The sequence below is a fragment of the Heptranchias perlo genome, chromosome 35 (assembly GCF_035084215.1).
Source record: "Heptranchias perlo isolate sHepPer1 chromosome 35, sHepPer1.hap1, whole genome shotgun sequence".
NCBI classification, from domain to species: Eukaryota; Metazoa; Chordata; class Chondrichthyes; order Hexanchiformes; family Hexanchidae; genus Heptranchias; species Heptranchias perlo.
Window position 1 is genome coordinate 16,556,733 of NC_090359.1, and position 26,739 is coordinate 16,583,471.

Sequence of the window (26,739 nt, forward strand, 5' to 3'; positions counted from 1 at the left end):
GGGTGTTGAGGGCCAATGTGTCTGCCTTGAGTGTAAATTGTATTTATGCAGTAAAATGATTACTGCTGATTTCAATGCAAAGAACAATACAGTAATGAGTTACTGTTCCTATTAGTACTGCATATTATCAACTGTTTAACTCATTAATGATGCAAAATCAGCTGCTGTAACATTTTGTTCCAATAAAACACAAGGAAAGTGAACTAGTAATTTCAGTCCAATAGGCAATTTTTTAAAGAATAGTATCTGCCTGGGGAAGAACAATCCAGATGCTTTGTTTTCAAAGATGCTACACACCTCAGTAGGTAGTTGGGGTAGCTTATGAAATCACTCACTATTACTCCTAATAAACTGTTTGTTTGGAGTCAAATAGGTCTCATATGGGGGAGTGCAGGTTCCCTGTTTGTCTATTTCCCTTCATTTTCATCTTCTGCCCCCCCAACCCCCTGTTAATCTCCCCCATGAATAATAAATTGGGTATGGTACAGAAAAAATACCTCGAACTAAACTCCAGCAAACAAAATCTTCCTTCTGGGAGACGTAGTAAATGCACTAAACAACTAACTTGAACCATTAAGTTGAATAGATAAGGCTCCTAAACTCTTCCATACCACTACTGTTCCATCAATTCATAAACCCAATATAAGCAGCTCATCCATAAATCTATCAATTTGTATTTATCCCATTGTGCAGTTAATACTAGATTACAATTCTAAATTCTACTGGATCACCATTTCATTTAAACCAAGTTAAATCGATATTTTGCCTGAAACTCCACATCCCAATGCCATCAATTCATAAACACAATACAATCAGCTCCTCCATAAATGTGTCGATTTGCCTATAGTCCTATTGTGCGTTCCATACCAAATTGTAATCAACCTTTCCAAATCCTATGGGTTCTCCATTCATCTCCTTCACCCCTATGAATGGATTCAAATGTTGATGCTGTCGCTGTAATTATCCAGTGTTTCCAAGTGAAGTTTAGGAACTTGTGACTTGCACTGGGTGTGATAGAATTGCCGTCTTCAGTCAGTCATGTTACTATCTTTATATTGATGGAGTAAATAAGGGGAAACTGATTCCAGTAGCAGACCGGTTAGTAACCAGCAAACACAGATTTAAGGTGATTGGTAAAAGAACCAGAAGTGACACGAAACTTTTTTCAGTGTTCTGATCTGGAATGCATTGCCTCATCGGGTGGTGGAAGCAGATTTAATAACTTTCAAAAGGAAATTGGATAAATACTTGAAGGGGGAAAGAGCAGGGGAGTGGGACTAATTGGATAGCTCTTTCAAAGAGGCAGCATAGGCACAATGGGCTGAATGGCTTCTTTCTGTGCTGTAATAGTTGGATATTATGATCTCTAAAGGCACTTTTGGGATATCAATGTCACCACATTTCATACGTTGTTGAGCCATAATTTTACGAGTCAGTGTGGATTATCTGGTAGCTTTGACTGCTGCATAGTTCGCACCTTTGAGGTGTAGTCACTGTTGTAAGGTAAGAAATGCGGCAGTCAATTTGCCTCCAGCAAGGACCCAAAAACAGCAATGAAATATTGACCTGATAATCTGTTTTAGTGATGTTAGTTGAGGGATAAATATTGGTCCAGATATTGGGGAGAACTCCGCTGCTCTTCCTCGAAATAGTGCTGTGGGATATTTTACGTCCACCTGAGAGAGCAGATGAGGCCTCGATTTAATATCACATCCAAAAGACGGCACCTCCGACAGTACAGCACTCCCTTAGTCAGCCGAGATTATGTGCTCAAGTCTCCAGATGATGACTTGAACCCACAATCTTCTGACTCTGAGGTGAGAGTGCTGCCACTGAGCCACAGCTGACACAAATGGAGATGTTTGTGTGGGTGACATTGCATTCAGTAATCTTCACTGCCTCTCATTCTCGCTGAATATCCTGAATTTTACCAAACAACATTTCATGAGAATCAAAACTAAAAATGATGCATCCAACAATGCTTTGCCCAGTTGATGCCCCCATGCTGCCAATCCTCAGACACACCCATTCTCTATATTAGAACTGGGGACGATTCACACCATCCAATGGGATGGAATTTCCATTTCTCTGACCAATGGATGGTTTGCAAATTCACTCAAGACAACTTGATTGCTTTGAATATTGTCTCAACATCACAATCACTAATAAGTAATAAACTTGACCAGATTATGAAAAGCCACTTCAGTGAAAATATCAAATTATTATCAAATAATTCAAAGTTATGATTCCAAGAGATTGAAACAAAGAGAAACTTTCTGATTTTTTTTTTCTTTTGTTTTTCACTTTCAGATTTTTTTCTTCCTTTTTTATTTTTTTTTATTTTGTTAGGCCCCCCTTTTATAAGAAGGGGGGGTGTGGGGTGTGCTTAAATACTAAAACCAAACAAACCAAAACCAAGTGTTCAAATTAAAATTTTATTCTCCTCGTCCAGGATGCACTCCAGCCCCTGCGGTGCCCACCGGCCGCGGAAAGCCTCGAGTGTACCGGCAGACACCGCGTGCTCCATCTCCAGGGCCACCCGGGCGCGGAGCATTCCGCGGAAGAGAGGCAGACAGGCCGAGCGACCGCCCCCACGGACCACGATCATCCTGGACCTGAGGATGGCCACCTTGGACAGGCCCAGGAGCAGGCCCACGAGGACGTCCACCGACCTGCCCGCCCCCCTCCTCACCGGGCGGCCAAAGATCAGAAGCGTGGGACTGAAATGCAGCCAGAACTTGAGGAGCAGCCACTCCAAATAATCAAACAGGGGCTGCAGTCTCGCACACCCAGTGTACAGATGGAACACGGACTCCTCCAGGCCGCAGAAATCACAAGCGGCCTGGGTGTCCGTGAAATGGCGTAACCGCCGGTTGCACGCGACTGCTCCGTGCAACACTCTCCACCCCAGATCCCCGATGGAACACGGGAGGATCCCTGAGTAGAGAGCCCCCCACTGGGGACCCCCATCTCCGCCGGACGGCAGGATGGCACGCCAGGGCGTGTCCGGCCGAGAGACGAGGGCGAGGAAGTGGATGGTGTGCAGGAGCAGCCCGTACAGGAAATCCCTCCGCGCGGTGAGAAACGGCACGGAGGGAATTTCCGAGAGACGGCTCAAGTTGTGAGGCGCGGCCCCCCGAGGGAGGTTCCAGGGTTTGGCGCCGAGGAGGAACTCCGTCCGAACGGGGGTCAGGTCGGACGGGATGGCTCCGCACGCCTGAGCCGCGTCCACATCCCGAGTGGAGTCAGGGCCGAGCGCCGATTTCAACGCCTGGATGGCGATGGCCGCGTCCCCGGCACGCCACGAGGACATCCGTGCGGCGAGCGCCCACGGCTCCAACCAACCCGACCCACCGCCATCCAGGACGTCCCTGACTCTGGTCACCCGACCGGCCACGGCCCTCCGCACCGACAGCCGCGAGTGGCCGAAGCCGATATCGCGGAGGTACGGATTCCCGAGCAGCGGCTCCTGCAGGACGGCCGCTACCCCTGACGGGCGAGAGCTCCGACCGGAGGCGACCATGTTCCAGACCCTGAGCAGATCCTGGTAAAAGACAGGCAGCTCCCGCAAAGACGTGCGGCCGCCCACCAGCGAGACGAACAGGAGCTGCGTGTCGTAGTTCAGGCCGTGCACCTGGCGGAAAAAATACGTCGCCAGCGCACGCCATCTAAGAGGACGCTCAACGTACAGGTATCGCCGCAGCGTCCGAAGGCGGAAAGTTGCCACCTGGGTGCGGACGCACACCAGCCCCTGACCGCCCTCCCTAAGCGGGAGACTCAGGACCGCGGCAGCGACCCAGTGTATCCCTTTGGCCCAGAAGAAGTCGACGAACTTCCTCTGAATCTTGGCGACAAACTCGGGGGGTGGGGTCAAAGTGACCAACCGGTACCACAACATGGCGGCCACCAGCTGGTTTATGACCAGCACTCGACCCCTGTAGGATAACACTCGGAGCAGTCCTGTCCAGCGCGCCAGGCGAGCGGCGACTTTGACCTCCAGCTCTTCCCAGTTCGCCGGCCAGGCTTCCTCGGCAGGGCCGAGGTAGACTCCCAGGTACCGGAGGTGCGTGGTACTCCAGGCGAAAGGCCTGAGCTCCTCCGGCAGGGAGTCCACCCGCCACTGACCCACCAGAAAACTAGACGAAACTGGAGTGCATCCTGGATATCCACAGGTCCAGGATGCTCGCGGTCCGTGGGGGCGGGCGCTCGGACTGTCTGCCTCTCTTTCGCGGGATGCTCCGCGCCCGGGTGGCCCTGGAGATGGAGCACGCGGTGTCTGCCGGTACGCTTGAGGCTTTCCACGACCGGTGGGCACCGCAGGGGCTGGAGTGCATCCTGGACGAGGAAAATAAAATTTTAATTTGATGCCTGGTTTCGTTTTATTTGGTTTTTAGTACTTAAGCACACCCCACACCCCCCCCTTCTTATAAAAGGGGGGCCTAAAAAACACAAAAAAAAAGAAAAAAAAGGGTGCTGGTTGATGGGTAAAGTGATAGTTGAGTTGTTTGGTATCATGGGGGATTTTGTAGTGAGAGGTTTGTTCCCGGTGCTGGTGTTAGTTGGAGTGGTTTGTTGCTCTGATATTTGGCAACAGTTTCGAGGCCAGAGATTTCCATGGAGAAGAGTAAAACCCACCCCTGTGCCCCAGAGAGTCCCTCCCCCTGTCCCTCCCTTTGGTTCCCATTTCAGTGTGTCTGAGGGGAGAAGTCTGTCTCCACTGCAGACTGTGATGGTGCAGTGTGGAGAGCAGAACCTGCTGGTGAGGGTAGACATGGATTTATTTAGAACCAGGCACCTGATTAAAGCTGCTGACCTGACCCTGGGGACAGCAGGTTGTCGGCCAACTGGGATCTACTCTCAGAACCACACTGACCTCTTTGACTATGGGCTCCATGAATGTGGTAGCAGATTGCAGGTAATGTGATTCCTCAACTCTTGCTCCAATTTCACTGTGTAGATTACTGCCCACTCTGAACTCATTAACATCGGGTGAAACTCCAGCCACTGAGGAGATCCCTGAATGAAATCTGTGTATAAATTCTTGCCCACTGTGAAGTATCACCCTGTGTGAAACTACTTCTTTATGTTGACATGTCAATCTTCGCTTTATATTTAAAAAGAACTTCAACTTGTCACTGAGGGACTGCATCTTTCTTAAATGGGTCATTGCTGCTCTCTAACTCTGAGATTCAATTCTATTGACCTTGAACCTTCACCTGCATTTCTCCAAACCACTCTGTTCTTTTGTGCCTCAATTGATTTATCTTTTCCGTGCCTTCCTGTGGATATTCAGGCCTGTTGCCTCAACTTGTGGTCAATGAATGTTCAGTGTGGAAGTTCCTGTTGAGACTTCCCTTGAAAGATGAAACAAGTGGAACAATAATTGGGATACAGTGTATTAAAGGGGAACTCCACTTTTGGTTGTTACACCTGCCAATACCATTGATTCCACGGACACAGATGAGATTTAAAAGTGATGTTGTGTTTTGTGCGCCATATCAGGGGTAACTTGAGCCCCTTAAGGTGAAAGCTCTAATCTATATGGGAAAGAATGCTCATCAAATCTGGCAGTGCCAATCATTTCAGGGTTTCTGACTGCAGGCCTGAAGTCCCCTGTAACAGAAGGTGGACTGAGCAGAGTAACAGAGGCTGCTCCAGGCAACTTCCACCAATGGTGGAGCTACTTCAATCATGTGTCATTGAGGAACAACTGAAACCCCTCAAACTGCTGCTTAACAGGGCAGGAAAATGACCAGAAATAGCTTTTGTCCAATGAGACCAGCTCTTCATTCCTTAACCTGATGTCTTTCAGATGGCTGGAGATTTCCTGGTCTACACCACCCACCTGAACCACACCCCAAATGCTCGTGGATCTGTCATTGTGAGAACCAATGGAGCAATCATTCCCATTGAGTGCCACTATTTTCGGTAAGAATCTTTACTCTGTGGCAAATAAGGTCTACAGCAGGTGCAGTTCTCTGAAGTTGTCCTGAAATTACACTCCTGTCCTTCCAGGAAGGGCAATGTGAGCAGTGACCCGATCAAGCCCACCTGGATCCCATTCAGCTCGACCAAGTCTGGAGAAGGGCTTCTGTCATTCTCACTGCGTCTTATGGACGGTATGTGATGGGTGGATGGGGAGTGCTTTTCTGTCTTCTCCCACTGGGAGTTACACCCACTGTCTCCAACCCTTGTCCTCTTGTACTTCAGATGACTGGCTTACAGAGCGCACCTCGACTGTCTACTACCTGGGTGACCTCATTCACATTGAGGCCTCTGTTTCAATGACCAACCACATGCCCTTGAAGCTCTACATTGACAGCTGTGCAGCTACATTGAGCCCAGACAAGGATTCCACCCCAAGATACAACATCATTGACTACCATGGGTAAGGAGCTCTCTGCTTTCTCCAGCTGGTTCTGTCTCAATCGGTTCACTTAATTCACTTTGTCCCTTTTTAAATCTTTCTTCAGTTGCCTCCTGGACAGCAAAGCTGAGGACTCCTTTTCAACCTTTGTGTTGCCAAGAGGTGAACGTGAGCTGGACAAACTCCAGTTTGACCTGGATGCGTTCCGCTTCTTTGGAGATGACCGTTCCTTGGTAAGAGGAAGCCAAACATTGGGGTTCCCCATGTTGGGAGGAGGTCACTAAATAACAACTTGTATTGAATGTGTCCCTCAGATTTTCATCACCTGTCACCTGAAAGTTGCTGCAGTGGATCGGAGAGATTCCATGAACAAAGCTTGTACTTTCCAGAATATGTAAGTTCCCTCTCTCACTCAGGGATGTGTTGTATTAAAGGATGATGGACAACCTGGTTGATAAACTGATTCTCTGGTTTAGCTGGACCCCATTAGAAGAATCGACCAATGATGTGTGTGCCTGTTGTCATCTGGGCAGCTGTAGTGCCACGAGGGAATTCCGACCTGATTCCAGAGGAAGGAGGAATCTTGCATCTGGACCTGGTAGGACATTGATCCTCTATGTTGAAGGTCACCCTTTACCCTCTCTAACTGGAATGTTTGATATTGCAGAGAGTGATGCTGAATTGAAGTGGGAGGGTGAAGCCTCACTTGGACCCCTGGTCATTCTGGATCTTGATGTGACCGAGCTGGCAACTGAGTCCCTTAATGAGGTTGAGCAAAGGATGCAGGAGATGTCTCCGGGTGGTGAGTTGGTTGACTGCTAGTTTCCATTTTCTCCTCAGTATTTCCTTCACTAACCATTGGTTTCTTGTTGCTTTTTAGGTGTGGAGTCTGAGGTGGTCCTGATCCTGGCCCTGACTGTGACCGCTGTCTCTCTGATCTCTGCTTCTTTGATCGCCTTGTTCCTGTGCAGGAAACACAAGCAAACCCAGTTCAACTAGTTATCAAATGACCAATAAAGCAGTGACTACTTGTATCTTCTAATGGCTGGTTGCTCATTTTTCATTATCTGGCTCCAATCAGCATGCAACAAGTGCTCAATTCTGTTAGTAACACTCCGCACTCCTCCACAGTTCCTCCTGTTAGTGAAATGGGTTTTAATGGGTCCATGTAAGTAGTTGCAGAATGGTTGGTAATAGTGTTTCCAGGCCCTGTCCAGGGATGGCTGCAGCAATGGGTGTAGGCTTGCCAGGCCCTCATTGTGCAGGTCAATGAACTCTGAAGGGACAGTGGGACTGGCCTGGGGTACTGGTGCCGGCTGGTTGACGGCCCAATCATTCCCTTGGTGTCCCGTGGCCATTGATCACTCGAATCCCACACGGGCTCCAAACTCCAGTTAAACTTTCCCTTTTGGAGCTCATTGTCCAAACACCAATAGTATTGAAAGTTGGTGGACTTGGAACTCTCCTCCAAGATTGAAGATCTCTGCCTCTGGTGTAAAGATTCTTGTTTAGTGGGGGTGTGGCTCCAGGTAGATTTCAAATGTTCAGTGTCATGGTTAATGTACACAGGGGGCAATGTTGTGCCCATTGGGTCCAGGCACAGTGAGAGTGTGAGGGACGGGGAGCCCAGCGGTTGTGATTTAACTCTGTTGGATTTGAATTTCACCTGTCATCTTGTGAGCACAGATTGAAGTTTCTTTATCCTCAGCTTCCCCTCATGACAGGCCCTCAAGATTGTCTTGTAAGTAGTTCGTCCTATTTTCAAATTACATTGTTTATCATTCACTGTATTTGAAGGGTGGTCATCGGAACAGGAGCAGGTCACTTAGCCCCTCGAGCCTGGTCCACCATTCAATGAAATCATGGTTGATCTGTGACATAACTCCATATACCTGCCTTAGTCATATCCCTTACCTTTTTTTGCTTAACAAAATTTTAAGCTGAGATAATAGATTTAACAATTGAGCGAGCATCAACTGCCATTTGTGGCAGAGTGTTCCTAACTTCTCCCACTCTTTACGTGTCGAAGTGTCTCTTCACTTCACTCCTGAAAGTCCTGATTCTATTTTTTAGGTGATGTCCCCTGGTCGCGAAACTGGCTGTTTTCATAACTTTACAGTGAATTGGGTCCAATCCATGTCTGGGACACCCTTGCCTTGTGAAATACTGAAATTTGTTCATAAAATATTCAGATTAATAAGAGAATGTTTAACTTTACTGAGCTGAGTTTTTCTTTCTGGTAAATCAGACATTCAGGGGGTCTATTAAACAGGATGGGAGCTGTTAGCAGTAAACACCCTCGCTTCAGACAACATTCTTTGGCAGGTGGAAACCACTCCTCCATTTAAATCAAATCATGGTAATATTTTACTTAAGCTATAATCACTGAAGTTTAGTGTTTAAACATAGCAGGAGATCCAGGCTTGTTCTGTTAAAGTAGAATAACAATAAGTTAGTGGGAACTTTTAACAATAGCAATTCATTTCTGCTCACTGTACATACTGAAGGTGATTTTTCTTCCAGTGGAAACTACAGTCAGACGGCCCCTCCTCACTTTCACTCTGAGCTTCCTCACACTATTGATAAATAGTGTTCGGAAACTTTAAACCCAATAGATGACAATACATTCAAGTGCAGTGTTGGTCCATCCTACCCTCTTCTGACTGTTGTCTGATTTACATGTAAACATTTCAGGGAGACTTTACAAAGTGGCCAGGTCACCAGGAGAACTACTTTGGGATATTTTTACAATGTTGCAAAAAATACCATGTAGAAATGCTTCAAGAATTCATTCTCAATGAAGCTTAGGATCTTGCAGTGCAGAAACAGGTGACTTTCCTCTCCCCTCATCCAATTTAATGTTCCTCTGTTCCAAGGTCCCTATACCACTCCCATTTAAAATAATTCATGGAGTCGGTCTGAACAACACTTTCAGGCAGAGCTCTACATTGTTTCTTTCCTCTCTGTAAAGATTTTTTTTGAATCATGAACAAGTATCTTTTGCCATGTCACATTTGACACTAGGAGTTATAGAATCATAGAAATTTACAGCACAGAAGGAGGCTATTCGGCCCATTGTGTCTATGCCAGCTGAAAAAGAGCTATCCAGCCTGATCGCACTCCTGGTCTTGGTCCGCAGCCTTGTCGGTGACGGCACTTCAAGTGCACATCGAAGTACTTTTTAAAAAGCGAATTGTGTTTCTGCCTCTACCACCCTTTCAGCCAGTAAGGTCCATACCCACACCACCCTCTGGGTGAAAAAAATTATCCAGAGATCCCCTCCAATCCTTCTACCAATTACTTGAAATATATGCCCCCTGGTTATTGGCCTCTCTGCTGAGGGAAATAGGACCGTAATATCCTTTTTTTATTTGTTCATGGGATGTGGGTGTCGCTGGCAATGGCAGAATTTATTGCCCATCTCCAATTGTCCTTGGGAAGGTGGTGGTGAGCTGCCTTCTTGAAGTGATGCAGTCCGTGTGGCCCCCAATAATTTTATACACTTCAATTAAATCCCCCCTCAGCCTCCTCTGTTCCAATGAAAACAACTCCAGCCGATCCAATCCTTCCTCACAGCTAAAATTCTCCAGTCCTGGACCATCCTTGTAAATCTCCTCTGGACCCTCTCTGGTGCAATCCCATCTTTCCTGTAATGTGGTGACCTGAACTGGACACGGGTTAAATTTATTAGTCCGCCTGTTCCCACAGGTCCCAGTCGAGTTTCTTCATTCCTTTCCTTGGTTCAATCCGTCATTCACCGATTGGGTTTATGACCGGTCACCACCTCCTGTGATTTCCCCAATTGGCTGCCCCTCTTCTCAGAGATTCTCTCGCTCCACAGACCACCTGCACTCTGTCGGTTCCACCAATCCGGGAAGCTTCACCTGTGATTGGATGAACTCGGTGACCCGGGCCCGTCATGGCGGCCGAATCTCCCACAATGCAGAGCGGCGGAGAAAAGGCCCCATCTGTGAGACGGGCCGCGCTGCACTCTGGGAGAATGTTCGCACATGCGCACATCACCCGCCGGATCAGCGGCCGCTTCCTGTTGTGTCGCGAGACAAACTTTCCGTTTTTTCGGTTGAGAACGAGCGGTTTTTATTGTGACGGAAACTGACGTCACTTTTCCTTTGAATCGCGCGGTTTGATTTAAATAAACGGCGCACATGCGCAGTGTGGCGCGTCCCTCTTAAAGGGCCCTGGACCGGCCGAGAGTCCCCGAGCCCGGGGACAGGACCGAGAGACGGGCAATGGGATTAGAGCGGAGGGCGGCCCCGGGGAGGGGGAACTTGCATTTCTCCAGCGCCTGTCACATCCTCAGGACGACCCAAAGCCTCGCAGCCAATGGGGGGCTTTGGAAATGAGGTCACTGTTGTAATGTGGGCAGCCATTTTGTGCAGAGCAAGATCCCACAAACAGCAATGTGATAAATGACCAGATAATCTGTTTATAGGTGTTGGTGGAGGATTAAATATTGGCCAGGACACCGGGGAGAACTCCCCTGCTCTTCTTCGAATAGTGTCGTGGGATCTTTTACATCCACCTGAGGGGCCGGACTGGTTTAACGGCTCGTACAAAAGACGGCCCCTCCGACAGTGCAGCACTCCCTCAGTACTGCACTGGAGTGTGAGCCGAGATTTTGTGCTCAGGTCTCTGGAGGGGAGCTTTAACCCGCAACCTTTATGATTCTAGAGGTGAGAGAGTGCTGCAAATGAGCCAAGGCCGACACCGAGTACTTCAGAAGGATCGTTAATTCTTCCTTCCCTTAACACGATGTGACTTTCTTCCACAGGAGAATTCATGCCTGAACTTCCAGGAGTTTTGAGGAAAACCGCACCGGATTTGAAACAATCTGCTGGAAAATACTTGAGGCCGACTGGAAACCCCTTTGGATGTTCACACGGCCGGGAGGCACCAAGACAATTCGATGAGACTGTGAAGGATGTCAAGTGAAATCAGGGACATGGCGAGCAACGGTGTGAAGGTAACTGGGGGATCCCCGGGGTAATGCCCAGTCTGTTCAGGTGGGCCATTTAAAAGGAAATGGAACAGTGCGGGGAGAAAGTTGTCTGGGGACCGGAAACAGAGGGTCCGGGTTAATGGGAGTTGCTGAGATTGGAGAAGGGTTGGAAGTGGTTACCCCAGGGGTCAGTGCTGGGCCCACTTTTATTCTCCGTATTTATGGACTATTTGGAATTACATAGAATTTACAGCACAGAAACAGGCCATTCGGCTCAACTGGTCTGTGCTGGTGTTTATGCTCCACACGAGCCCCTCTCACACCTCTCTTCATCTATCCCTATCTGTATATCCTTCTGTTCCTTTCTCCCTCATGTACTTATCTAGCTTCCCCTTAAAGGCATCAATGCTATTCACCTCAACTACTCCATGTGTTAGCAAGTTCCACATTCTAACCACTCCTTGTGTAAATAAGTTCCTCCTGAATTCCTTACTGGATTTATCAGTGACTATCTTCTATTCATGGCCCATAGTTCTGGTCTCCCCCACAAGTGGAAACACATCTATGTCGACCCTATCAAACTCCTTCATAATTTTAAAGATCTCTATCAGGTCACCCCTCAGCCTTCTCTTTTCTAGAGAAAAGAGCCCCAGCCTGTTCAGTCTATCCTGATAGTTATAACCTCTCAGTTCTGGCATCATCCTTGTCAATCTTTTTTGCACCTTCTCCAGTGGCTCCACATCCTGTTTGTAACATGGAGACCAGAACTGTGCACTGTGCTCAGTGTGGTCTAACCAAGGTTCTATACAAGTTTAATATAACATCCCTGCTTTTCAATTCTATTCCTCTGGAAATGAATCGCAGTGCTTTCTTTGCTTTTTCGTGGCCTTATGAACCTGAGTCACTACATCTAATGATTTGTATATCTGTACCCCTAGACCCCACTTTGCTCCTCTACCCCATTTGGACTCTTATTATCCAGGAAGTATGTGGCCTCCTTATTCTTCCTACTAAATTTCTACCACCTCACACTTATCTATATTGAAATTCATTTGCCAATTACACGCCCATTCTGCAAGTTTATTAATGACTTCCTGCATTTTGTTGCAGTCCTCTTCAGTATTAACTATATCCCTCAATTTGGTGTTGCCCGCAAATTTCGAATTTGAAATTCCTATTCCCAAGTCCAAACCGTTGATGCAAATGGTGAACAACAGTGTTCCCAGCACCGATCCCTGTGGAACACCACTTCCCACCTTTTCCCAGTCTGAGTGACTATCTTTAACCCCTGCTCTCTGTTTTCTGTTTTGTTACCAGCTTGCTATCCATTCTGCTACCTGTCCCCTGACTCCACAAGCTCTGACCTTGGTCATGAATCTACAATGCGGTACCTTATCGAAGGCCTTTCAAGATTTTCTTCTTCAGATATTGATTCACTTCCCTTTTAAATTCTGCTTCCCTCATTGTTTCTGGTCGGACATTCCATTGTCCTAACAACCCTCTGCATCAAAACGAAAACCAACCTCTCTTAATTTGATGCCCTCCAGTTACCGACTCACGAACTGGGATGTGGGCGTCGCTGGCAAGGCCAGCATCTATTGCCCTTCCCAGTTGCCCTTGAGAGGGTGGTGGTGTGCCACCTGTCTTGAACAATTGAGTGACTTGCTGGGCCATTTCAGAGGGTGATTAAGAATCAGCCACATTGCTGTGGGTCTGGAGTCACACTTCGGCCAGACCGGGTAAGGACGGCAGGTTTCCTTCCCTAAAGGGCATCAGTGAACCAGATGGGTCTTTACGACAATCCGGTAGTTTCATGGCCACCATTACTGATACTATTTTTTTTTCTATTCCAAATTTTATTTCATTAATTGAATTTAAATTTCCCAGCTGCCGTGGATTTGATCTCATGACTCCGGAATATTGGTCCAAGCCTCTAGGATTACTAGTCCAGTAACATAACCACTGTGCTACTGTACCCTTAATAGTGGAAATAGTTTTCCCTCATTTACTTTATCAAAACCCCCTCATAATTTTGATCCCCTCTCTCTGATCTTATTTAAACTTCTCTGCTCTCATGAAAAGTTATGTGAAGACTCTCATCCTTGGGATCATCTTAGTGAATCTCTTCTGCCCCTCTCCATGGCCGCGACATTCTTACTGAAGTAATGCACCAAAAACTGGACACAATATTCTGACTGTGGCCTAACCCATGATTTGTCCAGGTGTAGCATTAACTCTTTCCTTTTATACTCTATGCCCCTATTTATAAATCCTAGGATCCCATGGGGGTTTTTGTAAAACAGCTTTATCAACTTGTCCTCCCACTTTTAAAGATTTGTGTATCTGAATCCCTAAATCTCTCTGCTCCTCTACTCCTTTTACAGTTTTACAGTATGGTGTCTATTTCCTCTCCTTATTCTTCTCACCTCACATCTCTCCCCATTAAATTCCATCTCACATCTACCTGCCCAATCTGCTCACCTGTCTGCCTCCTCCTGAAGTTGTCGATAATCCTCTTCATGGTTAATCTCCCTCCTTATCTTTGTGGCAGCTGCAAATTTTGATATTGTGCCCCCGACACCCAGGTCCAGATCATTTCTATCCACAGATATTGAGAAAAGCAATGGTGCCAACACTGACCCCGGGGATCACCACTGTTTAAATCCTTCCAGTGCAAGAAACATCTGTTAACCACAACTCTCAGTTTTCTGTCCTTTTATCCATGCAATCTCTCATTTCTCTCCAACTTCTCACATTTCTATCCCTTAGTTCTCATGCACAAACAGGCTCTCTTCCCCTTTCCTCTCTCTCTTACACACAGACTGTTTCTCTTTCCTGTCTCCAATATTCTCTCTTGCCCGTTCTCACAAACCCTTTCTCCCTCTCTATCTCCCTCCCACCCTACCTCTCAGACTCTCCTTCATCCAGATGCAGACTCTCCGAGACACACTCTCAGACTCTCCGAGACTCATTCCCTCTCTCACACAGACTCTCCGAGACTTATTCCCTCTCTCACACAGACTCTCCGAGACTCATTCCCTCTCACACACTATTTTACCCACTTTTCAGAGAAACTTACAGAACAGAAGGAGGCCATTCATCGCGCCTTTGAAAGAGCTGTCCAATTTAGTCCCACACTCCAACTCTTTCCCCATAACCCTGCATATTAGTCCTCTTCAAGTATATGTCTAACTGCCCTTTCAAAATTCCCATGGAATCTGATTCCACCACCCTTTCAGGGAGTGCGTTTCAGATCTTAACAACTCTCTGTATGAAGAAAAACTTCTCCTCATTTCCTCTCTAGTTCTTTTGCCAATTATTTTAAATCTACGACCTCTGGTTACCGACCCGCTTGCCAGAGGAAACAGAGCAAGTAGGGAGAAACTATCAAAACCCCTCTTGATTTTGAACACCTCTATTAAATCTCCCCTTATCCCCGGCTCTAAGGAGAACAATCCCAGCTTCTCCAACCTCTCCACATAACTGATGTTCCTCATCCCTGGTACCATCCTGGTAAACCTCCTCTGTACCTTCTCCCTGACCTTGACATCCTTCCTGAAATGCGGTGCCCAGAGTTGTCCACAATACTCCAGCTAAGGCCTAACCAGTGATTTGTAAAGGTTCAGCATAACTTCCTTGTTTTTGTATTCAATGCCCCTATTTACAAAGCCAAGTTTCCCATACCCTTTCTTAACCATCTTATCAACTCTCCCTGCCACCTTCAAAGATTTGTGACTCTGTACCCCAGGTCCCTCTGCTCTTGCACTCCCCTCAAAATAGTCCCATTTAGATTAGACTGCCTCTCCGCTTTGTTCCTCCCAAAATGCATCACTTCACACTTGTCCGTCTTAAATTGCATCTGCCCTGTGTCTGCCCATTTTACCAGTCTGTCTATGTCCTCCTGAAATCTGCTACTATCCTCCTCACTATTTACTACGTTGCTAAGTCCTGTATCAGTCGCAAACTTTGAAACTGTGCTCCCTGTACCCAAATCCAGGTCATTTTTATATAACAAAAAAAGTAATGGTCCTAATACTGACCCCTGGGGGACCCCACTGCATACTCCTGTCCAGTCAGAAAAACATCCGTTCACCACGACTCTCTGCTTCCTTTCCCCTAGCCAATTACGTACCCAAGTTACCACCAATTTTTTCCTTTAATCCCATGGGCTTCTGTTTTCCAAATAAGTCTATTATGTGATTCTTTATCAAATGCCTTTTGAAAGTCCATATATACAACAGCTACTGCACTACCTTTATCAACCCTCTCTGTTACTTCTTCAAAGAATTCAATCAGGTTAGTCAGACATGATTTGCCTTTAAGAAATCCGTGCTGGCTGTTCCTTCTTAACCCATGTCTCTCCAAGTGAGAATTAATTTTGTCCTTGACAATGGTCTCTAGTAGTTTTCCCACCACAGATATTGGACTGACTGGCCCGTAGTTACCAGTTTTATCCCTCTCTCCTTTTTTGAACAGGGGAGTAACATTTGCAATCCTCCAGTCCTCTGGCACCACTCCCATATCCAAGGAGGATTGAAAGATTGTGGACAGAGCTTCTGCTATCTCCACCCTTGCTTCCCTCAGCAACCTAGGATGCATCCCACCTGGACCGGGGGACTTGTTCACTTTGAGTGATGCCAACCTATTTAGCACCTCCTTTCTATCTATTTTGATCCTATCCAATATCTCTACTCCCTCCTCCTCTACTGCGACATGAACTTCATCCTCTTTTGTGAAGACAGAGGCAAAGTCCTCATTCAGTACCTCAGTCATGCCCTCTGCCTCCACAAGCAGATTTCCTATTTTATCCCTAACCGGCCCCACCATTCCTTTTATCCTTTTACTTTTTATATTGTTATAAAAGTTTTTGGGTTCCCATTTATGTTACTTGCTAATCTTTTCTCATATTCTCTCTTTGCCCTTCTTATATCCTTTTCAATTTCCCCCTGCACACTCTCCTGGTTTTGTACTGTATTCTGTACCTGACAGTGGTCATAAACCTTTTTCTGTTTTATTTTAAGCTCTATTTCCTTTGTCATCCAGGGAGCTCGAGCTTTGGATGCCGTATCTTTCCTTCTTATGGGAAAATCCTTGGTTTATACCCGAACTATCTCCACCTTGAAGACGTGCCATTGCTCATTTACTGTTTTTTGGCCAATCTTTGTTTCCAGTCCACCTGTGCTCGATCCCTTCTCAAATCACTGAAATTGGCTCTCTTTCAGTTGGATATTTTCACCTTTGATTTTTCTTTGTCCCTTTCTGTAATTACTTTAAACCTAATTATATTATGATCACTATTACCCAGATGTTCTCTCACTGCAATACACTCCACTTGCCTTACATCATTCACTAAAACTAGATCCAGCACTGCTTCCTTCCTCGTTGGGCTAGAAATATACTAATGAAGAAAGTTCTCCTGTACAAATTTTTCAAATTCTTCACCCTCTCTCCCTTTCAATTACTATAATCCCCTGCGTCTGTCTTTAAGGGACCACATTACTCTGAGTCACCTTCTTTCTCTTAATATACTTGTAAAAACCTTTAGTGTTGTCCTTGATATCCCTCACAAACTGGAGTTGGCAGCTGATATTGTGAGTGAATTTAATCCATGTAAAGAGCGGAAAGAAAAGAACAATTTAATGTTAAAGTAAATCAATCAAATGCCATTAATGACAAATATATTCAAATTAAATATAATCATCGTCTCAAAAATAGTCCTGTTGTATTCCAGTGACAGATTCTGGAATCTAATCAGCCGCGAGGAGATGTCGGACAGCTGCCCAGTGAGACTCGGCCTGTGATGGTCCCTCCCTTCCTCGGGGTAAGCACCTTGGCCAATATCGCCTTTAATGTAGTAAAACACCCTCAGGTGATTCACAGGCATGATTATCAATCAGAATTTAACACCGAGCCATATAAGGAGGTATTAGGACAGGTGACCAAAAGCTTGACCAAAGAGATCGGCTTAAGGGACGTCTTAGAGGAGGAGAGAAAGAGAAGGAATTCCAGAGCTTAGGATCAATGCAGCTGAAGACACGGCTGCCAATGGTGGAACGATTAAAATCGTCGATGTGCGTGAGGCCAGAATTAGAGGAGCGTGGAGATCTTGGAGGGTTGTAGGGCTGGAGGAGGTCACAGAGATAGGCAGGGGCGAGGCCATGGAGAGATTTGAAAAGAAGGATGAGAATTTTAAAATCAAGGTGTTGCCGGACTGGGAACTAATGTAGGTCAGCGAGCACAGGGGTGATGGGGTGAACGGGACTTGGTGCGAGATAAAATACGGGAGTTTTGGACGAGCTGAAGTTTATGGAGGATGGAAGATGGGAGGCCAGCCAGGAGAGTATTGGAATAGTCAAGTCTCGAGATAACAAAGGCATGGATAAGGGTTTCAGCAGCAGATGAGCTGAGGCAGGTGTGGAGACGGGCGATGTTATGGAGGAGGAAGTGGGCGGACTTCGTGATGGAGCGGCTATATGGTCAGAAACTCATCTCGGGGTCAAATAGGACACCAAGGTTATGAATGGTCTGGTTCAGCCTCAGACAGTGACCGGGGAGAGGGATGGAGTCGGTGACGAGGGAACGGTGTTTTTGGTGGGGACCAATTGAGCCAAGTGTTACTGTGGACGCTGCACGTGATCTGCTGCAGAAAATGGATCAACTGATTTAGCAAATGAGATCACCTACAATTCAACATAATAAATGCCCTGAATCTCAATAAAATGAATAATCTGTGAATCAAAATAGCTGAGATAATCTTAAAGAATGGCTGACCTGCAGCATGAACACAGCTGTCTGTGGGCCTGTCTGTCTATCTACCTGTCTGTCTCCCTTTCTGTCTCCAACCTGCCTGTTTGCTTCACTCGCTCACCCACGGTCGGTCCGTTCCTTGACCTCTCTCACTATTCCTGTTTCCCCTGCTTTTGTACCGCCCAGTCTCTGCATGCTGGTTTCTCTCACTTCCTCCCTGTCCCATTTCACTTGCTCCACATCCCTCTCCCTTGCTCCCCATCTCCTATTCTCTCCCAACCGAGTTCTCATCTCTGCGTCCACCTTACTCTGTTTCCTTACCCCTCCCTATCTCCATTCCTTCTCATCCCTCTCTGTCATCCCCATCAATCGCTCTTTACCCTCTCTCTTCCCTCCCGCTCCGTCCCCATCCACTTTCTCTCTGTGCCTGACCCTGCTCTCCTTTTAATTTCTCGGACACATTTTCTACCCAATCCCCGTGTTTTGCCCCGTCCCTAGATCTCTCTGTCTGCAGTCCATCCCTTTCTGGAGGAGGGCCAATTTCAGTGGGATGAGAACAGATCTGGCCCGGGTAAATTGGAATCATAGATTGGCAGGCAAAACTGTAATTGAACAGTGGGCGGCCTTTAAAGAGGAGATAATTCGGGTACAGACAAAGTACATTCCAACGAGGGAGAAAGGTAGGGCAACTAAAGCCAGAGCTCCCTGGATGACAAAGGAAATAGAGAATAAGATGAAGCGGAAAAAAGTGGTGTATGGCAGGTATCAGGTTGATAAAACAAGTGAGAACCAGGCAGAATATAGAAAGTTCAGAGGGGAAGTGAAAAGGAAATAAGAGGAGCAAAGAGAGAGTATGAGAATAGACTAGCGACCAACATAAAAGGGAATCCAAAAGTCTTCTACAGATATGTTAACAGTAAACAGGTAATAAGAGGAGGGGTGGGGCTGATTATGGACCATAAAGGAGATCTACTCATGGAGGCAGTGGGCATGGCTGAGGTATTAAATGAATACTTTGCATCTGTCTTTACCAAGGAAGAAGATGCTGCCAGAGTCTCGGTAAAGGAAGATATTGTTAAAATACTGGATGGGCTAAAAATTGATAAAGAAGAGGTACTAGAAAGGCTGGCTGTACTTAAAATAGATAAGTCAACTGGTCTGGATGGGATGCACCCGAGGATGCTGAGGGAAGTAAGGGGGGAAATTGCTGAGGTACTGGCCATAATCTTCCAAACAACCTTGGATACGAGGGTGGTGCCAGAGGATTGGAAAATTGCAAATGTTACACCCTTGTTCAAAAAAGAGTGTAAGGATAAACCCAGCAATAACAGGCCAGTCAGTTTAATCTCGGTGGTGGGGAAACTTCTGGAAACAATAATACTGGACAGAATTAACAGTCACTTCGACGAGTGTGGATTGATCAGAGAAAGCCAACACGGATTTGTTCAAGGCAAATCGTGTTTAACTAACCTAATGGAGTTTTTTGATAAGGTAACAGAGAGGGTAGATGAGGGAAATGCAGTTGATTTTGTGTATATGGACTTTCAAAAGGCGTTTGATAAAGTGCCACATGGTAGGCTTGTCATCGAGGTTGTGGCCCATGGAATAAAGGGGGCAATAACAACATGGACACAGAATTGGCTAAGTGACAGGAAACAGAGAGTAGTGGTGACCGGTTGTTTTTCGGGCTGGAGGGAGGTGCATAGTGGTGTTCCCCAGGAGTTGGTTCTGGGATCACTGCTTTTCTTGATATATATTAAGGACTTGGACTTGGATGTACAGGGCACATTTTCAAATTTGCAGATGACACGAGACTTGGAAGGGTAGTGTACAGTGCAGAGGATAGTGATAGACTTCAAGAGGATATAGACAGGCTGGTGGCATGGGCGGAAACGTGGCAGATGAAATTTAACCCAGATAAATGTGAGGTGATACATTTCGGTAGCAACGAGGAGAGGCAATATAAACTAGAGGGCAAAATTCTAAAAGGGGTACAGGAACAGAGAGATCTGGGGGTATATGTGCACAAATCGTTGAAGGTGGCAGGGCAGGTTGAGAAAGTGGTTAAAAAAGCAGATGAGCCCTGGGCTTTATAAATAGAGGCATAGAGTACAAAAGTAAGGAAGTCATGATGAACCTTTATAAAATACTGGTTCGACCACAACTGGAATATTGTGTCCAGTTCTGGGCACTGCACTTTAGTAAAGATGTGAAGGCCTTGGAGAGGGTGCAGAAGAGATTTACTAGAATGATTCCAGGGATGAGAGACTTTAGTTACGTGGATAGACTGGAGAAGCTGGGGTTGTTCTCTTTGGAACAGAGAAGGTTGAGAGGATCATAAAGGGTCCAGACAGAGTGGATAGAGAGAAACTGTTCCCATTGGCTGAAGGGTCAAGAACCAGAGGGCATAGATTTAAGGTGATTGGCAAAAGAACCGAAGGTGATATGATGTGAAACTTTTTTACACAGCGAGTGGTTATGATCTGGAATGCGCTGCCTGAGGGGGTGGTGGAGGCAGATTCAATCATGGCCTTTAAAAGGGAACTGGATAAGTCGTTAAAAGTAAAAAATTTTCAGGGCTGTGGGGATAGGGCGGGGGAATGGGACTAGTTGGATTGCTCTTGCACGGAGCCGGCGTGGACTAGATGTGCTGAATGGCCTCCTTCCATGCTGTAATCTTTCTATGATTCGAAGAGTAAATCGTATGACTCTGCCGAATCATATTATGATTTTCTAGGTGCCCTTTTACTACGTCCTTAATAATAGATTCTAGCATTTTCCCTACTATTGATGTCAAGCTAACTAGCCTACAGTTCCCTCTTTTCTCTCTCACTTCTTTCTTAAATGGCGGGGTTACATTTGCTACCTTGCAATCCACGGGGACCATTCTAGAATCTGGGGAATTCTGGAAGATCACAACCAATGCATCCACTATCTCTGCAGTCACCTCTTTTAAAACCCGAGGATGTCGGCCATCAGGTCCAGGGGGTTTCTCGGCTTTTAGTCCCATTAATTTCTCCAGTATTTTTTCTTTACTAATATTAATTACTTTAAGTTCCTCACTCTCATTAGGCCCTTGGTTCCCCACCGTTTCCGGTATGTTTTTTGTGTCTTCTACTGTGAAGACAGATATCAAATATTTGTTTAACATCTCTGCCATTTCCTTACTCCCCATTATAATTTTTTCTGTCTCTGCCTCTAAGGGACCCACGATTATTTTCACTCATCTCTTCCTTTTCAACATACTTGTGGAAGCTCTTACAATCTGTTTTTATATTTCCTGTTGGTTTACTGTCAGATTCAATTTTCTCCCTCTTTATGAATTTTTGGTCATCCTTTGCTGATTTCTAAAACTCTCCCAATCCTCAGGCTAACTACGCTTTTTGACTACATTGTAAGCCTCTTCTTTTAATCTAATGTTATCCTTAAATTCTCTAATTAGCCACAATTGTACCACTTTTCCCGTGGAGTTTTATTCCTCAAGGGAATGTATATTAGTTGAGAATTATGAATTATTTCTTTAAATATTTGCCATTGTTTGTCTACTGTTATATCTTTTAATCTAATTTCCCGATCTACCTCAGCCAACTCGCCCCTCAAACCTACATAATTGGCTTTATTTATATTTAAGACCCTAGTTTCGGACTTAACCACATCACTCCCAAACTGAATATGAAATTCTATCATATTATGTTCACTCTCCTCCAGAGGATCCTTTACTATAAGTTTACTAATTAACCCTGTCTCATTACACAATACGAGATCTAAAATAACCTGTTCCCTAGGTGGTTCCTCTACCAATTAAGTACTTTTGAAGTGTAGTTGCTGCTTTACTGTAGGAAACACGGCAGTACATTGCACACAGCAAGGTCCCACAAACAGCAATGTGGTAATGACCAGATCATCTGTTTTAGTGATGTTGGTTGAGGGATAAAAATTATAATTGAATTTAAAAGACCGGTCCAGCAGTAAGATACGGGTTTTCACCCACCTGCAATGTTTCTAAACCCGACCTTACCACCGGGGAAGATACCAAGCAAAGGCTGGGCCAGGGAGGCAGGGACTCTCCACAGGTGGTGGGGGGAGATCAAGGGAGAATTGCCCAGGTTGCTCTTACATCCTCTTCCAGTGGCTGGATTCAGACCAGCAATGGTGGAGGTCTAAGACCCAGAGAAGGGGAGAAACGGCCTCAGATATAGAAATGACCGAGGCTCAGTTTTAATCACTGTGGAATAGTTTACAATTCAGCAAATACATTGTCCACACAGAGAAAATTGTCCACCGCAGCCAACGTATCATGCGGGTAGAAGTGAACTCTTCGAGGAGTCGCGTTTCCCTTAAAAACTCTCCAGCCAAATGGTAATGTCCCTTTAAATTTACAATCCTGCCACACCAGTCATCACCAGCTTTAATGTGCTGTGTCAGATCCTCGATCCAAGCAGTTTTCTGCTCCTGTCACTGTGACTCATTTCCATTATACACCAGAGAGAGAGAGAGAATGTACTGCAAGTCTATTTATAAATCTCAGCCCATCTCCCCATCACTCACTGAAACATTGTCGGTGCAGAGGGGTGATTAAGCAACACATATTTCTCCCTGTACCTTTCTGCCAGCTGAAATGTGTCCATTATAACGAGAACGGATGATGTGCCACATAAGTACAGTGCCTGGCATGTGATCCTTGGCACATTTATACACAGAGGCACCCTCAGAAAAGGTGGCAAATACCATGGCACTATTTTGGATGGAGAGGGCCTGAGGCTTAATTGCGACAGGCCTTTCCCCACAATATATGTGTGAGTGAATGTGTGAGTGACAGGAGACACAGACGGCGACACGGGAGAGACAGACGGGAAGAGAGAGAGAGGGAGAGACAGACACAGACATTAAAACGTACCCTTGTTTTAGATGGAGTATGACTTAAAAGCAAAGTATTTCATTGTTTCATTGACTAGTAATGAGGTGAATAGTTACTAATAGACCCCAAACTCATTCATAACACCTGCAAGAATAACTTGCAGTTATAGCTTTCCCTCCAGTGGCACATGTGGACTATCATGCAATGTGAAACAGGGTGATTTTAACTCTCCCTGATTGCAGGAGCAGGAAAGGATTGGGGAGCAGTTAAAATGGAGCAGCTCCATTTCCCGCTCCATTCCCGTCGATCGGCCGTTTTAACGCCACTGATCTTGGCTTTTAACGAGTCTCCCGCTGGACTCCTCGGTCACATCATAACCCCTGAAATTTAACCCACTTCTGAGCAGGGAGGCCACCTCGCAGGGGGAACCTGTCGAGAAGCCTGCAAGGCACACTGAGGTAAGTTTAAAAAAATAAACCGACCTTTGAGTAAATAAGGAGAAACTGTTTCCACTGACAGGAGGGTTGATAACCAGAAAAAAACAGATTGAAGATAATTGACATCTAATCCAAATACATTATACACAAGATGGGTAAAAAGAGTTAAGATACAGATTAGCCATGATCTAAATGAATGGCAGAACAGAATCGAGGGAATGAATGATCTACTCCTGAGGGTGTGAGAGTGCAGTTCAATGGGCCCTTACTCTCACTTGATTCAGTTCTATGGGCGCCTACATTCACAGGGGGACAGTTCGATGGACCCTGACAGTCACTGGGGTACAGTTCCATGGGCGATGATTCTCACTGGGTACATTTCCATGAGCACCTACTCTCACTGGGGTACAGTTCCATGCACCCTGACTCTCACTGGGGAACAGTTCCATGAGGACCTACTCTCACAGTTCCATGGATATTGTCTGTCACTCGAAGACTATTCCATGGATCCTGACACACTCTGCGAACAGTTCCGTGGACACTGTCACTCACTGGGGTACAGTTCCACGGACACTGTCACTCACTGGGGTACAGTTCCACAAACACTGACTCTCACTAGATACAGTTCCATGGACACTGACTCTCACTGGGATACAGTTCCACGGACACTGACACTCACTGGGATACAGTTCCATGGACACTGACACTCACTGGGATACAGTTCCATGGACACTGACACCCACTGGGATACAGTTCCACAAACACTGACTCTCACTAGATACAGTTCCATGGACACTGACTCTCACTGGGATACAGTTCCACGGACACTGACACTCACTGGGATACAGTTCCATGGACACTGACACTCACTGGGATACAGTTCCATGGACACTGACACTCACTGGGATACAGTTCCATGGACACTGACACTCACTGGGATACAGTTCCATGGACACTGTCACTCACTGGGATACTGTTCCACGGACACGGTCTCTCACTGGGATACAGTTCCACGGACACTGTCACTCACTGGGATACAGTTCCATGGACACTGTCACTCACTGGGATACTGTTCCACGGACACGGTCTCCCACTGGGATACAGTTCCACGGACACTGACACTCACTGGGATACTGTTCCACGGACGCTGACACTAATAATGAAATACCATGGATGAAGAAAGAGATAAGTTCAGAATTGAAACTAAAGAAAAAGGCATACACTCAGCACCTGGACAATAAAGAAGAGGGTGACAAAAGGGAATATGAAGAGGTTAGGAAATAAGAAAAAAAAACCTATTCAGAAGGCAAAGAGGAATTACAAAATTAAATTATCAAAAACTAGGGAAGGTGCAAACAAGATTTCCAAGAATAATATGAGAACTGAGATTTTAACTATGGGGAAAGACTGAACAGGATCGCTATATTTTGTCTAGAAAAGAGAAGGCAGAGGGTGATCTAATAGAGATCTTTAAAGTTATGAAGGGGTTTGATAGGGTAGATGTAGAGAAGATGTGACCACTTTTGAAGAGTCCAAAACTAGGTGACATAAATATAAGTTAGTCACTAATAAAATCAATAAAGAATTCAGGAGAAACTTCTTTACCCAGAGAGTGGTTAGACTATAGAACTTGCTATCATATGCAGTAGTTGAGGCGAATAGCATAGATGCATTTAAAAGGAAGCTAGATAAATACATGAGGGAGAAAAGAATAGAAGGATATGCTGATAGGGTTAGATGAAGTACCTGAACTATCTTCTCCTTGAAGGCCTCCCTTTGCTCTTTAACTGTTTTACCTGATAATCTTTGTTCCCATTCCATAAGGGCCAGATCTCTTTTCAACTCACTGAAATTAACCCTCTTCCGATTAAGTATCTTCAACTTTCATTGTCCTTGTACTTTTCCATAATTACTGTAAACCTAATCATATTGTGTTCACTGTTTCCAAAACACTCTCCCATTGAAACTTGCCCCACTTCATTCCCCAGAACTAGATCCAGCACTGCTTCCTTCCTCGTTAGGCTGGAAACATACTGATCAAGAACCTCAGACATTTACAAAAGCTTAAACTATCCCAGCAGCTCAATCTAATACCACAGCTCCAACTAACCCAGTAACTTAATCTGAAACTGCACTTGCAGTAAATAGATTACCTCAAACTAAAGCTGCCGCCCTAAGTAATCCAGCACCTCAACATAAAATAATATCTCAAGCAAAAACAGTACCTCAAAAAGGCAGTACCTCAGACCAGCCCAGAACCTCAAAATAACTTAATACTTCAAAATAATACAACCTCCAAACTAATCCAACACCTCAAGCTAACCTCGCACCTCAAGTTAGTCCAGCACCTTAACCTAACCTAGCTCTTCGGGCAGTACAGTACCTCTAACTGGCCCAGCACTTCAGACTGATACAGCACCTCAAGCTAATACCATGTATCTCTGAAACTGACCACAGCACCCTGAAACTGTCTCTGGTACTGCAAACTGGGTTCAGGGACCATAACTGAGGCAATGTTCAATGACTGACTATCCCATCTCCCCAAATGAGTCAGCATCCGAAAGCTGTCCACAATACGCCCCAAACCAATCACATCATCCGCTATAAAACACAATACCCAGAAACTGACCCAGTCCCCACACACTTACCTCACCATCCACACATTGATCAAACACCCAAAGCTAACGATGGCACCACACATTGGGCTTCTGCCTCCTGTAAAATGATAACTGCACTGTCACAGCAAACCACAGCATCTGTAAATGGACCTTAAACAGTGCACATTACCCCAATACTGAGCAGAGAAACCCCAAACCACAACACCCACAAACTGACACAGAACAACAAACATAGACAACGATCTCTGATGATTCAACACGCCCAGACTGATGCCAACACTGAGGGATTGTAGAAACCCCTGACGCTCAGCCTTCGGTGTCAGCCTCGTCATGTGGGTTCATTCTGGGTTCGAGATATGTTTCGTGCATTGAATATTTTTTGGCTTATGAGTCAGTGTTAGACTTGGAACCTGGGCTTGTTTTGAGTTTCAACACAAATTTGGGTTCTTGGCTTTTCTTTATGTTTATAATTCATTTTATATGAGTTGGTCACTTTCGAATTGGGATTGGCTCAGGCTCCCAGTTTAGTTTTATATTCTGGGTCAGTTTGGTCAATTTGAGATTCTGTGTTGTTTTGAGTTTCTGGCTCAGTATCTGGTTGTAACATACTCCACACAAACTGACCACAAGAGCTCCAATTAACTCAGGACCCTCAAGACTAACATTCTCCACGCATCCAAAAACACCCAGCACTGCAAAATATTCCACAGGACCCCGGCAAAGACTGATCCTCACAGACTGATCTCAATGAT

At 45.7% G+C, this 26,739-nt stretch overlaps 1 protein-coding gene and 1 long non-coding RNA gene across 3 annotated transcripts in view; both read left to right on the forward strand.

Annotated features, from left to right (window-relative positions):
- LOC137302372 (uncharacterized) overlaps window positions 1–26,739 on the forward strand; it is a 126,961-nt gene that overhangs the window by 89,467 nt on the left and 10,755 nt on the right. The window contains exons 1-2 of one of the 2 annotated variants that reach the window (XR_010958447.1): window positions 10,455–11,351; window positions 17,059–17,148. The exons of the other annotated variant lie outside the window; for it this stretch is intronic. This is a non-coding gene — a long non-coding RNA (uncharacterized lncRNA). Of the gene's footprint in view, window positions 1–10,454; window positions 11,352–17,058; window positions 17,149–26,739 lie in introns of those variants that run through there. 2 annotated transcript variants of the gene reach the window in all.
- LOC137301967 (zona pellucida sperm-binding protein 3-like) lies at window positions 5,813–7,065 on the forward strand. Its single transcript, XM_067971684.1, has 7 exons — window positions 5,813–5,928; window positions 6,016–6,119; window positions 6,211–6,388; window positions 6,474–6,600; window positions 6,682–6,761; window positions 6,844–6,965; window positions 7,055–7,065. The coding sequence occupies exons 1-7, from the start codon at window positions 5,813–5,815 to the stop codon at window positions 7,063–7,065; spliced, it is 738 nt and encodes a 245-aa protein (XP_067827785.1).